The sequence below is a fragment of the Sapajus apella genome, unplaced genomic scaffold (assembly GCF_009761245.1).
Source record: "Sapajus apella isolate SASKATOON/1434 unplaced genomic scaffold, GSC_monkey_1.0 scaffold160, whole genome shotgun sequence".
Lineage (NCBI taxonomy): Eukaryota > Metazoa > Chordata > Mammalia > Primates > Cebidae > Sapajus > Sapajus apella.
In genome coordinates, this window is record NW_022437100.1 from 750,344 (window position 1) to 763,268 (window position 12,925).

Sequence of the window (12,925 nt, forward strand, 5' to 3'; positions counted from 1 at the left end):
CACGGATTGTTTTCTCACAAAAGGGCCTCAGGATGTACACAGGGGAGCCAGGCGTTGGGAAGTACTGATCCCGCGAATGAGGAGTCAAGTGCATCCCACGGACCTTGGGGTGTCCCTCCCACAGTCACAGGGAGATTGTGGAGAGACAGAGCAGGGAGCCCAAGCTGGGGCTGGCGGGGAGTGGGACACTTCACCCTAAAGCAACTGTGTGGAGAGCTGCAGTGTCACCAAGCCTTGGGCAGGGGCTGCAAGGCAAAGGCACCTGTCCCTGCCACAGAAAGTTCTCTCTCTTAACCTCCAGGGAGAGTCCTAGAAGCAGCCTGCAGCTGGCAGCCGCCTTTCCCCGAGGCTTCACCGCACAGCCCGGGCACCTGTCTGCCTGGGCGGCATTTGGTTCTCACTCTGGAGGCCTGGAGCAGCGGTGGAGGGGGTGGAACTCCGGGGGCAAGCCAGAGAGGACCTCAAGGCGGGAGCTGAAATCTAGTGGCCCGAGCTGAGTCACGCAGTGCAAAGGTAATCCGTTTACGCGGTGTGTAGAAATTGCTTCATTGAATTGCCAGCAAATTTCACGTAATAATCCAGATTCTTGCTCCTCAAGAAGAAGAAGAGGAGAAAAAGAGGAAAAGGAGAAGAAGGAAGAGAAAGAGGAGGAGGAGGAGGAGGGGGGAGGGGAAGGGGACAGGGCGGCCCTACCCCTGTCATAGACTTCTGCCCTGGCCTGGCCCCTTGGCCCATCTGAGTTCTCGGTTTCTTCTATGGAGCTTCCTGGGGGAGGGTTCCATTCTCTGGCTCTCCGGTGTCCCCCGTCCACCAAGTGCTCCCCTGCAGCCCTCTGCAAGAAGCACCAAAAGGTTGACAGCTGCGCTGCCCGCCAGTCCACCTCGGCTACAAAGTACCGAGCGTCTGAAGGCACATTGTCGCACCGTGTGGCCTGCCTTGCTTCCTCACCTCTCTGGAGATGGGAACTATTTCCTTTGGCCTCATCCAGGAGGCTGGCAGGGACCCTGCCAGGAAGTACTTCCTGGAGGGATAAATGCATGGACGGGTGGATGGAGGGGAGGGTGGGGGATGGAGGAGAACACAAGAAGGAAGAAGGAAGGAAGGGAGGAAGGCAGGGCGCATGGGTGGATGAAGCAGCCACCGTGCCCTTACCACAGACAGGTGAAAGGGGAAGGAGGGTCAGAGAAGGCAAGCGCTGGAGAGAAAGACAGCAGCAGCCCTCTGGACCTGGGCTGCAGAGCTGAACCCGCAGCCTGGCTTTGCCCCAGGAACAAGCTGTGTGACCTTGGGTCACCCTCAGCAAGCTTTACTTTTCACATTTGTAACACGGGGTGATCATATCTCCCTTGCGGCATAGGTTAAGGCATGCATAGGAAATGACTTCTTCGAATCCCTTGCTGACGTCAGGCTGTGAGCTCATGGAGGGCAGCAGCCGCCACCTCCTTCTGCATGGCCAGCCCAGCCAAGGTCAGGTGCTCTGAAGTTCCCACTGAGTGTCTGTGGCTGCCAACAGTGCTGGCCACCAGGGCTCCAGAGAACACCAGGGCCACCCCCTAGCCAGGCCAGGCCAGGCCAGGTTGGGGGGTTGGCTCCAGCTGGCCTAGGGAACCCACGGTTCTGCCTGTCCCCACTGGCTGGGAGTGAGTGGACATGGTGGGGGATCATAAGAGAAGCGGTGACACAGGAGAGGAAGCTGGCAGGAGGCAGGTTCCCAGAAAGGGGGAAGCCTGTGCTGCGGAGGCGCCCAATGAGAGCGGCTTCTGCGAAACTGAGCAGCTGTGGCCAGAACTCCCGGGCCAGTCCCTCCACCACCCTCAGGCCACTCAAGGGCATGAGGCCTCAGCTGTGCTCACGTGGGCACTGGGAGAAGCTAGGTAGAAAGCAGGCAGTTCTGGCCAGGCACAGTGGCTCACGCCTGTAATCCTAGCACTTTGGGAGGCTGAGGTGGGCGGATCACCTGAGGTCAGGAGTTCGAGACCAGCCTGACCAATATGGTGAAACCCCATCTTTAAAAAAAATTAAAATTAAAATTAAAAAAAAAAAGAAAGCAGGCAAGTCACGGGGGTGGAGGAGGCACCACGGGCTCAGAGGAGTCAGGTGGGGAGCCCCAGGGCACTCAGCCCGTGGAGGGTCCAGGCCAGCCTTTCCTTATCACTACGGTGGCACCCTCTCCCCTGACCCACCCTCTTCATCAGTGGCCATCCTGGGCCAAAGGGCTGTGCCTCCCGCTTCCTGTAAGTCCTTGTCTGAAAATCTGCTCTTCCCTAGACCTCTCAAGTCTCTGCCACCCACACAAGCAGATTTCCAAAAAACGCTCATTCTAAGAATGTCCCATGATCTACGTGGGACTCATCACTATCACCCGTGATCATAACTCGAGAGCATGATGGCCCAGTGTGGATGGCTCACAGGCACCACCCCTGCTTCCCCTCCACATTCACACACAGCGGGAGTCAGCAGCGAGGGGACGAGGGTCTGCCCTGGGGACCCTGGACCCTGAATGAACGTCTGAGAAGAAAGGGCTGGGACTTCCCAGGCTGTTCTGGAACTAGTGGGACAGACACAGAAACGGTCGACTCCCCCACCCAGATGCCAGGGGGTTGCCTGGGGATGCCTGGGCTGAAGGAGTCACCAGCTGGCATGGGCCGCTAAAGTCTCAGAGGGAAGAATCGCACACGTGCACAGACATGCATGGACGCACAAACACGACACGTGTCCGCCCCCACGTGCACTCTGGATCGGCCTGCCTGGCCTTAACTCTGCCTCAGCGAGCTGGGTGACTGTGTGCTGATTACTTCGTCTCTCTGTGTCTTGGGTGTCTCACGGCTCTATGAAGGCGGTACAGGCACCTTCCTCCTTGCTGGGTTATTGAGGCTGGAGGAGTCAAGCACCATAAACCCCTCGGCTTGTGCCTGCCCAGAGCGGCGTGAGAGCTGGTGATGAACGCGGAGTCGCTGGCCCGATCCATGCCTGCACACGCAACATTCTCCACGCACTGTCTCACTGAATCTTCCGGGGGCAGGGGCTCTTTCATGCCCTTTTTTCAGATGAGTTACCTGAGGCTGGGGGATCTAAGTCCTCTCCCAAGTAGGGAGCAGAGGAGGCAGGTGCTGAACTCTTTCCACCTCCCTAGCCTGACTTGGAATGGCATTTGGCCAGGAATGAATCAACTCAACTTGTACAGGAGACAGCATCTTCCTGATGGGTAAATAATTGAAGGCTGGTGCCCTGGGCTGGCCTGAGGCCCTCATTTCACAGATGAGGAAGGGGTGCATCTGGAGTTTCATACAGACCCTGATGCCAGACCCCTCTGAGCACTCCCATCCTCACGTGGTGAGGGGGGCTTGGACAGAGGGAGGGGAGCTGTGGGGACACGGGGAGCTGCCAGGCCTCACCCTTACCACCTACCCACCGCTTGTCTGCACCCTAAAGTCCATCCCCACCACTGAAAGGCAGAAAAGACAGGGACGAGAGGCCAAGTCCTTAGCCCTCGCTGGTCAGTTTCCCCACTTGTACCCCAGGCTGGGCACTGGGACTGGCTCAGCCCACACATATGTAGTTCAGTGGTGCTCAGAGGCTGTAGGGAGATCCCTCCACCCTGTTGGAAGCTGTCCTGGTGCCTCAAATTCACCACCGAGGCAGCATTCCTTTTGATAAGGGAAAAGATTCTCCCCATCCGTGTTCTACACTCACTCTGTCATTACCCAATGGTAGCTCGTGAAGTCCCTGGCTCCCCAGTATCCAGATCCCTGCCCGACTGTATCAGGGAGGGAGGGGGAGGGGGAGGGCCCTCTCACAGGAAGCATGGGGTGGGGCAGGAGGCCGTGCAGGGGCAGGGGGAAAGGGAGGGGGAGGGGGAAGGGAAGGGGAAGGGGAAGGGGAGGGGGAAGGGAAGGGGAGGGGGAGGGGGAGGGGGAGGGTCCTCCCACAGGAAGCATGGGGTGGGGCTTCCTTTGTCCTGCTGTTTGTGGCTGGAGGGGTTATGGGAGAGACCCCAACTGTGGACCCATCTGCATGCCACCTAATCCTGCTGAGCCTTCATTTCCTCCTCTGGGGAATGGGGACAGCGCTGATGATCACACAGGACGTCGGGCCAACACACTGAACGCCCGTCTTAGCACCTAACTCCACACCACCGAACCCCCGAATGCTGGGGCCCTGTCTCTGGCAAATGGAATCCCCACGGGGGTGGGGGATGAGACAGCGGGTGTCAGACCCAAGACTGTTCCTTCTCCTTTCTGGGCCTCCCTGAGACGTAAAGTTCAGCTCTGGGGTAGGGAGGGAGGCAGGAAAACATGTTCTCATCATTCACAGAACTGGGAATCATGGGCCATCTCAGGGTCACTCTGTGGCCTCCGGCGGCGCTGGGGGTGTGGGGGTGAGTCCAGCCATGCTCGGCCTAGGCGAGTAGCAAGGAGGCCCCAAGGGAGCACCATGAGCAGTCAGGCAGCCAGGTCCAGAGATGCCCCCAACATGCCACTGATGCCTTCTGCTCTCCAGGCAGCACAGGCCTGACGCCACTGAACCAGCATGTCACCCCAACAGCACAAGCCTGATATCACACTCCATCAGCATTTCACTACCAAAAGCAAAGCCCTGAAGTCACTGCATCACCATGTCACCCCCAACAGCACAGAACTGAAGTCACACCCTGTGTCACCCCAACAGCACAGGCCTGAAGTCATACCCTGTGTCACCCCAACAGCACAGGCTTGAAGTCGCACCCCATGTCTCCCCAACAGCACAGGCCTGAAGTCGCACGCCGTGTGACCCCAACAACACAGGCCTGAAGTCACACCCCATCACCCCCACCAGCACAGGCCTGAAGTCACACACCATGTCACCCCCAACAGCACAGGCCTGAAGTCACACCCTGTGTGAACCCGAAAGCACAGGCATGAAGTCACACCCCGTGTCACCGCAACATCACAGGTCTGAAGTCACACCCTGTGTCACCGCAACATCACAGGCCTGAAGTCACACCCTGTGTCACCCCAAGAGCACAGGCCTGAAGTCACACCCCCATACCCGCAACAGCACAGGCCTGAAGTCACACCCTGTGTCACCCCCAACAGCACAGTCCTGAAGTCACACCCCCATACCCCCAACAGCACAGGCCTGAAGTCACACCCTTTGTCATCCCAACAGCACAGGCCTGAAGTCACACCCTTTGTCATCCCAACAGCACAGGCCTGAAGTCACACGCCTTGTCACCCCCAACAGCATAAGCCTGAAGTCGCACCCCGTGTCTCCCCAACAGCACAGGCCTGAAGTCGCACCCCATGTCACCCCAAAAGCACAGGCCTGAAGTCACACCCCCATCACCCCCAACAGCACAGGCCTGAAGTCACACTGTGTCACCCCAATAGCACAGACCTGAAGTCACACCCCACGTCACCCCAACAGCATAGGCCTGACACCAGCCGCAGCCTCTGCTTGCTACCCCTGCTGCCCCTCTGACGATGGGGACTTGGCTCCCATTGTCGGGGGCCACCTCTAGGGGAGGGAAGAAAGGGAGGGGGAGGGAAGAAAGGAAGCTGGAGGGAGGAGAGGAAGTGTTACCTCCTGTTCTGGATTGTCCACTGGCCCTGGGTACATGGCAAATCGGACTTCTGCCTTCGCAGTGCATAGGCGTCAAACCAGAGGGCCAAGCCGTAGTCCAGCGAGGGCACCTGGGAGGGAGGAGAGGGCCATTAGGTGGCCGTGGGGTGTGACCAGGCTGATGGGCCATCAGGTCGCCCACGGGGTGTGCCCAGGTTGGTGAACCCACTCCTTAACAACAAAGAGGAGGAGACACAGAATCCCAGGTGGGGATACAGTCTATCAGTCACTCAACAAACAGGCATTGCTGTAACCCACAGAGGGAGACCTTGCCCACGCCCCTCTACACCCTGGCAGGATTTGTACCCAGGGCTCAGCCTGTGGGGGCTTCAGCAGAGGTGGGACACTATCCCCTCTCATCCTGGGTCCCCAGGGACCTGGGGGGTGCTTGGGGCAGAGGGCAGGTGGTCAGGCAGGGTGGGGGCTCACCGTGAGGCGCCAGGAGCAGTGGGTGCGGGGCGAGTAGTAGCTGGGGAAATATGGGGTGCTGAGGACGCCCTGGGAGTCCAGCCTGTCATCCAGCGTCAGGTTCACCTCGCAGGCTGGGCCAGGAGAGCCGCCGTTACACAGGGTGCCCTGGCTGCACCTCCCAGCAGGCAGCTTGTAACCCCACCACCCCTGCCACTGCCGCCAGCAAAGCCCTGCGGTTGGGTGTGACTGTGTGAGCCTGGGCCTCAGTTTCCTCATCTGGAAAACGGGGACAGTAATAGCAACACCTCATAGGGTAGTGGAGTGGATTGAATAGACACAAAACATTCAGACAGCCTGGCGGGTAGTAAGCGCTCGATCTGTGTTTGTTATTGACATTCGAGGGACAGCACTCGCCAGTTTACAAAATGCCTTCACGCCTGCACAGGCCTCACGGTGTGGCAGCTGTGGGAGAGAGAGCTGTGCCCCCTTCTGAAGATGAGGTTCACGGAAAAGGGGTGTCTTGGTTGGGGCTACTTAGGGAGAGGCTGAGGGGTCCAGGGGCAGGACAGGAGCATCCTCAGCTGCCTTGGCCACCTCTCCATGGAGCCAGGGTCCCCAAAGCGCCTTGTCCCCTCCGCGCTCCAGCCTGTGTCAAACTCCCAAGAGAACAACTCTGCTACCCACTTAGCGCCCTGGGGTGGCCAGCTGGGGACCCAGGTCCCTGCCAGAGAGTGCGCATGCTCTAGAACCGAGGAGAGGGCGGGACCTGGAGTGGGAGGGAGCAAAGTGGGGAGAGGGGTGGGGGAGAAGCAGCTGCCGGCACTCGGTGGCCTCCTCTCTGCCACCCTCCCCTCCTGAGCTCCAGAAATGGCAAAGTTTGAGCCTCCTGCCCAGAGGCACGCTGGCCCAGGCCCAGAACAGCTGTCCAGCGTGGGGTGGGACCTGCCCTTCCTGGGAAGGGGGCGAGGAGGGAGGTCCCCAAGCAGGAGGAGGGTGGGGGCTGGGAGGCAATAGGGACCTGCCACACCAGGGGCCGAGGCCTGGCTGTGCTGCCATCGCCCCTCAGGTGCCCGCTTGCCTTGGCTGTGCGCGGACTGTCTAGGGCGGAATCAAAGGCGTTCTCCGTCCTGCTGCAAACAGACCCGCATTCCAGGCCCAGCCGCTGGTGGGTGCAGGGGTGGGGGAGAGGGTCGGGAGGGGGTGCGGAGCCGAGGGGAGGGGACGAAGGTTCACGGGAGTGAGGAGGGAGGAGAGGCAGTCAGCACAGAAAAGAGAAAAGCAGAAAGGGGGGAGAGAGAGGAGGGGGGCGAAGGAGACAGACTGCGGACAGATGGGTGGAGGGTGAGGGAGAAGAGGGGAGTGGAATCGCAACGGGCAAAGAAGGTGAGGAGTGAGCCCAGCGGAGGGCCCTGGGATTCTACCACACCCCTCCCTGCCCCAGGGAGCCCTGGCCCCTCACCCTGGAAGACCACCGGCTGCACGGAGAGCACGAAGGGGTCGTAGTAGCTGTGCAGACCCTTTTTCCAGACCACCGCCATGACGGCCCCCGACGCCAGGACCTCCACCACGGGCTCCTGGCGGCTGCAGCCGTACACCCTGGCGGAGCAGAGCGAGGCAGAAAGGATGGGCCGGGGGCAGGGAGGGGAGGGGCAGGGAGGGTGGCAGGTGGCGGCTCGGGGAGGCGGGCGGGAGTCTGGACATCTGGGTTCTGGGCCCAGGTCTGCTACCAGACCGCTGTCTGTCCGTGGGGAGGTGTCTGTGTCTCCCTGGCCCCAGAGGACAGAGGGAGGGTCCTCCAAGGGCCAGTCCAGCTCCTCAGGTGAGAGAGGCCAGGAGGTTCCCCAGACTTCTGGAACTTAACAGTTTGATGATGATGGCTTGAGTCCCATGCTCCCTCCCCAGCCCCTGTTACAGAATCACTGTGACCCCAACATCTCTGGCAGGGAGACTAGACTGGCACCTGCAGCGACCACCCCTTCTGGCTGGCCACACCACAACTCCTGGCCTTGTTCAAGGGTGGGACGGGACAAGCAGGTGTGGTCTGGTGACCCCCAGAGTGCCCCAGAAATCTGCCCAGAGCTTGGTGCCTGGGAGGCTCAAGAACAAATATCCGTATCTTAGACTTCTGGGCTTTTAGAAGTCTGTAATGTCAGCGCTGAAAAGACTCTGGTGACACTGTTGAGGTCAGCTGCATGACTCCCAGATGGGGAAACTGAGGCCCCACCGGCAGTCCGTGGCAGAGACAGGCCTGCGCTAGGCACTGCCCTTGATGGCTGGTACCCTCCCACATACGCAGATGCCCTGACCTGCCCATCTCAGACAGGGGTGCTCCAGCTCCCCTTCACCCTCTCACCAACCTCCACCAAGCTTCCCAGCACCAATGACAGCGCTCTCTGGAGTCCCAGTGCATCTGATGGACCAATTTATAAGAAACTAACAGCCCCGCCTCCCCCTGAGTGGGCGACCCAATAGGCTCCCTGGCTGTGTGTCGGCCCCTGGGCCTGACCCATCATTTTAGAGCTTCTCTAAAGGTCTGGGACCAGGGAGCCACCGGGAGCCACAGTTGAGTAGGAACAGAACTGGGCCTGGCAGTCAGGTCCCCTCCCAACCTTGGGCTAAGGGGCACCCAGAGAAGTCCCAGGGGAAACCCCTAAGTATCCCCACCCTTTTTGGACCTGGAAGTCAGATGGTGTCTGGCTTCTCTGAACTTCCCAGAGCCCTCCAGGAACTCAGCCCACACACGCCCCCAGATCGAGGTGACACCCAGCAGGGCAGCAGGAAGGGTGACAAGGAGACAGCAGCTCGGAGAGGTTCTGGGGGAGGGGTGTGGCAAGAATCTCTGCCAGCTGACGTTCAAAGACTGCCCTTGATCTGAGCACACTGGTTTCCTCCCATCTGCCTGGAGGCTGTCCATGGCTCAAGTGAGACGGAAGAGGCATCAGCCTGGCACCCAGCACAAAGTAAGTGCTCAACAAACAATCGCTGAGAACTGCCCAGCCCAGCATCTTCCCCATCTCCTGCAGAGCTTCGCAGGCCAACACCTGTTTCCCCATCCTGTGGGAGGGTGACCAGGCTCCTGAAGGTCAAGTCCATTTCCAGTCCCTGCTCCCCACCCCCTGCCACTTGCCTTCTGATCCTAATCTCTTCTGCACTCCACACCATATCTCATGCCCTAACGCCCTACTCCTCTGCTCAAGAACTATCAGTAGCTCCCCACTTACCAAATATCAAAGTCCAAACTGCTCCTGCCACTCAATGCCTTTTGTGGCCAGCCCCAGTTAGAGTATATACAGTGATAGCAATAATGGCTAACGTTTACTGGGCACTCACTAGATGTGAGGATCATGGCACAGATAGTCCGATTTAAATCCTCCAGTGACCCTCGAAGGTAAGCATGATTGTGAACCCATTTTACAGGTTAAAAAAATCGACGTGCTGAGAGGCAAAGTAACTTGCCTTAGGGTGCACAGCTAGGAGGCAGGGAGTTCCCCATCACACCCCCACACCCACACCCACACACCAGTGAGCCTCTCTGCTCTTACATTTAATCCATGAGCTTTGATGCATTGCTAGAACTTGCAAAGCAGCACCGCCTACATCATTCATTCATTCACTCAAAACAGATCCTGCACACCTACTGTGCATTGGGTCTAAGCACCAGGGTCTGGCAGTGAAGATATCCCCTCCCATGGAGCGTCTAGTATCTCATTTAAACCCCACCAGAAGCTGGGAAGCAGGGAGGGTGGGTGTTCGGCCAGGAGGTAGTCAGGATTTAGGAATGAGCCCAGGGATTGAAAGTCCAGGTTGTGCCCAGACCCTGAAGCATGCCAACAAGCCAGGTGCCTCCCAGAGCTGACCTTATGGGTCATCTAGAACAACAGCTTTGTTACAGATGGGAAGACTGAGGCTCAGTGAGGGAAAATGCCCGAAGTACACAACCATCTCCAGCCTCCTCTCCCCTATCCCCGCTGGGATCCCAGGTACCCAGGCCTAAGGTCCTAGCCCCCTTGTCTAAGAATGCTGCCTGACTTTTGACCCCCCTCCATCAGCCAGTCCGCTCTCCAGCCCTCCCTCCCGCCCTCCTTCCCAGGGACTCACGAGGTGATGAGTCTCTTCTCCAGGGGCCCAGCCACGTCATACATGGCCAGTCGGTCCCGGCACTCAGCCAGCGTCCACTCCAGCCGGAGTTTGAGCATGAGGTCCTCAGGGCCCTGCAGATGCCACAGGCAGCTGGGGGCCAGTTGGTCGGGTCCCTTCAGCCGGAGGACCTGGCCCTGGGCAATGTAGCTGTAGCGGTAACAGCCTGGAAGGGGAAAGGGGCACAGCCCCTGACTCCTGTGAGCCAGAAGGAGGGGACCCCGGGAGCCAGATCCCTCGAGGTCCTCCCCCAGGCAGGATGGGGTGGGCAGCAGAGCCTGGTGGGGACGGACAGACACGCTCTAGCCCACATCCTTCCCTTTCCTGGCTGCGTTCCCTTGTCAGTATCCTCATTCATGCGTTCATTCATTGGTTCAGTCATTCATGCATGGGATGGACACCCACTGAGCTTCGTGCCTTCTGAGTGCCCAGGTAAAGATCCAGGCGCTGCCTGGGGCCATGGACAACAGCAGGGACAGACAGACGAAGAACAGTCGAGAATAGCTCAGGAGGTGACGGCTCCAAACCTGGCCTGTGGGCTGGGGGCGTCCTGGGGGTCCCAGCATGAGCAAAGAGGCTGGGGCGAGCTGGGCGGCTTTGAGGAAAGTGTGCACAGGGCATGTGTAGCCAGAGGACAAGCTAAAGGCAGGGAGGCCTGGCCCAGGCCACTCCCAGGACGGGTGCCACTTTCTACTGCAGCCGTGGGGAGCCACGAAGGTTGGGCAAGGCTGGAACATGGGCTGGCTTGGACCACACACTCCTCCGGCTGCTGTGAGCTGCACTGTGGAGACCAGTGAGGCCACGTGCAGTGAAGAGGAGACAGGATGAGGGCTTCGCTTCCCACAGAGAGAAGGGAGTGCCCAAAGGAGGGGTCTGGGAGGCTGCCCTGGTGGGAGGACATGAGCTTTGAGCTACTGACAGTGAAGCTATCAGAATAAAACGAGGACTTCTCAAGCATTTGCTGCAGGCCAGAAACGGAGCAGATGCCTTCCGCTCACTGTCTCACTGAATGCCCACAACAGCTCTATGAGATACTTACAATGATTGTGCCCATTGCACAGACCTGGGTTTGCCCAGCCACCACCTGATCTTTACTGAGCCTCAGTTTCCTCATCTGTAGAATGGGATGATAACACAGCCCTGGCAGGACCACCGGCAGGCTGTGGAATGATGCACCTTTGAGTGCCCAGCACAGCGCCTCGCACAGTAGGGGCTCAGGAAAGGCAATGCCTGTTCCTCAGGTGGGTGTGAGGGAGAGGGAGCGGGCATGGCTGGGGAGAAAGGCCTGTGACTTGCCAGCCTGCAGCTGACCCCGCCTGAGGCTCAGACCTAGCCCATCTCACGGCTGCCTCACTTCACACCTCCTTCGCCATCACACCCTGTGCCCCTGCCCCACACACCAGTGAGCCTCTGCTCTTCCATCTAATCCGTAAGCTCTGATGAGCTGCCAGAACTTCCAAAGCAGTACCACCTGCATCATTCATTCATTCATTCGTTCATTCAAAACAGTGATTGTGCACCTACTGTGTGTTTGATCTAGGCACCAGGGTCTGGCGGTGAACATACCCTCTCTTGTGGATCACCCAGTGTCTCATTTAAACTTCCCCAGAAGCCTGCTGTTCTTCCAGGAGTCAGTGGGGTTTAGGAATGAACCTGGGATGTGGGAGGCAGCCTGGTGACATGCAATTATAAACCCTGAGTTGTGGCCGGGCACAGTGGCTCATGGCTGTAATCCCAGTACTTTGGGAGGCCAAGGCGGGTAGATCAGGGGGTCAGGAGATTGAGACCACCCTGGCCAACACAGTGAAACCCCACCTCTACTAAAAATATAAAAATGAGCTGGGCGTGGTGGCATGCACCTTTAGTACCAGCTATTCAGGAGGCTGAGGCAGGAGAATCTCTTGAACCTGGGGGCGGTGGGGGCGGAGGTTGCAGTGAGCTGAGATCATGCCGCTGCACTCCAGCCTGAGCAACAGAGTGAGACTCCGTCTCAAAAAAAATAATAATAATCTGAGTTTTCAGTCTATTTTCTCTGCTTTAAAATGTCTTCTTTGGAAGGCCACAGACAAGCAAAGGTCCCCCTGTCAGCTTGGTCAGCCTGAGGGCAGCCCCCCAGACTAGCCATCTGCTGGGCCCCCAGGGGAGAGTGGGTAGGGGGAGGGAACTGGAGAGAAGGAGGGAGGGGCACTACCCTCCCCACCTAGCACCAACACTCAGCAGTTGTATGAGTCTGGGCCAGTGGCTTAGCCACTCCGCCTTCTGTCAAATGGATGTCAGGATTATTCCTGTCTTAGGACCTCCTCTGGGCAGTGCCGGGGACCAGGAAGGGGATGGAGGTGAATACATTTTGTTGTGAGGCTGCCACCTGTGGCTCAGCCCCTTCTCCCTGACCCCTTCCATCCTGACTCCAGTGGGGAGCTGACCTTCCCAGGGAGACACCAACAGTATCTGCCTAGGGAAGGGACAGGGCTGCCACCAGCAGCTGGGAAAAGAAGCCTGGTTCTTCCAAGCGTTTTATATTCTTTAAATCTTGTGCCAAGCAGATTCTTTGCCCTTGCCACTTAATAATTACTCTTTTTTTTTTTTTTTTTTGAGGTGAATTCAGTGGAGAGGTGTGTGCTAACCTCTTGTTAATCAGAAAAACCTTCAGGAAGCCTGACCCCTCTGGGGGCTGGGAGGAAGTAACTGATCAAGCCTGGGGTGTTCCCCTCTCCCAGGCTTTGCCCCTACCATTCCGTCTGCCCAGGGAGCCCCTACCCCCTGTCAGGTCCTAATC

General features: G+C 58.5%; 1 protein-coding gene across 1 annotated transcript in view; it reads right to left on the minus strand.

Moving 5' to 3' along the window:
• The window catches only part of TMPRSS6 (transmembrane serine protease 6), a 38,828-nt gene that overhangs the window by 10,532 nt on the left and 15,371 nt on the right, over positions 1-12,925 (minus strand). The window contains 4 exon segments of the mRNA XM_032266592.1: positions 5,563-5,672; positions 6,031-6,143; positions 7,472-7,608; positions 10,111-10,315. Coding sequence (XP_032122483.1) covers positions 5,563-5,672; positions 6,031-6,143; positions 7,472-7,608; positions 10,111-10,315 — 565 coding nt within the window.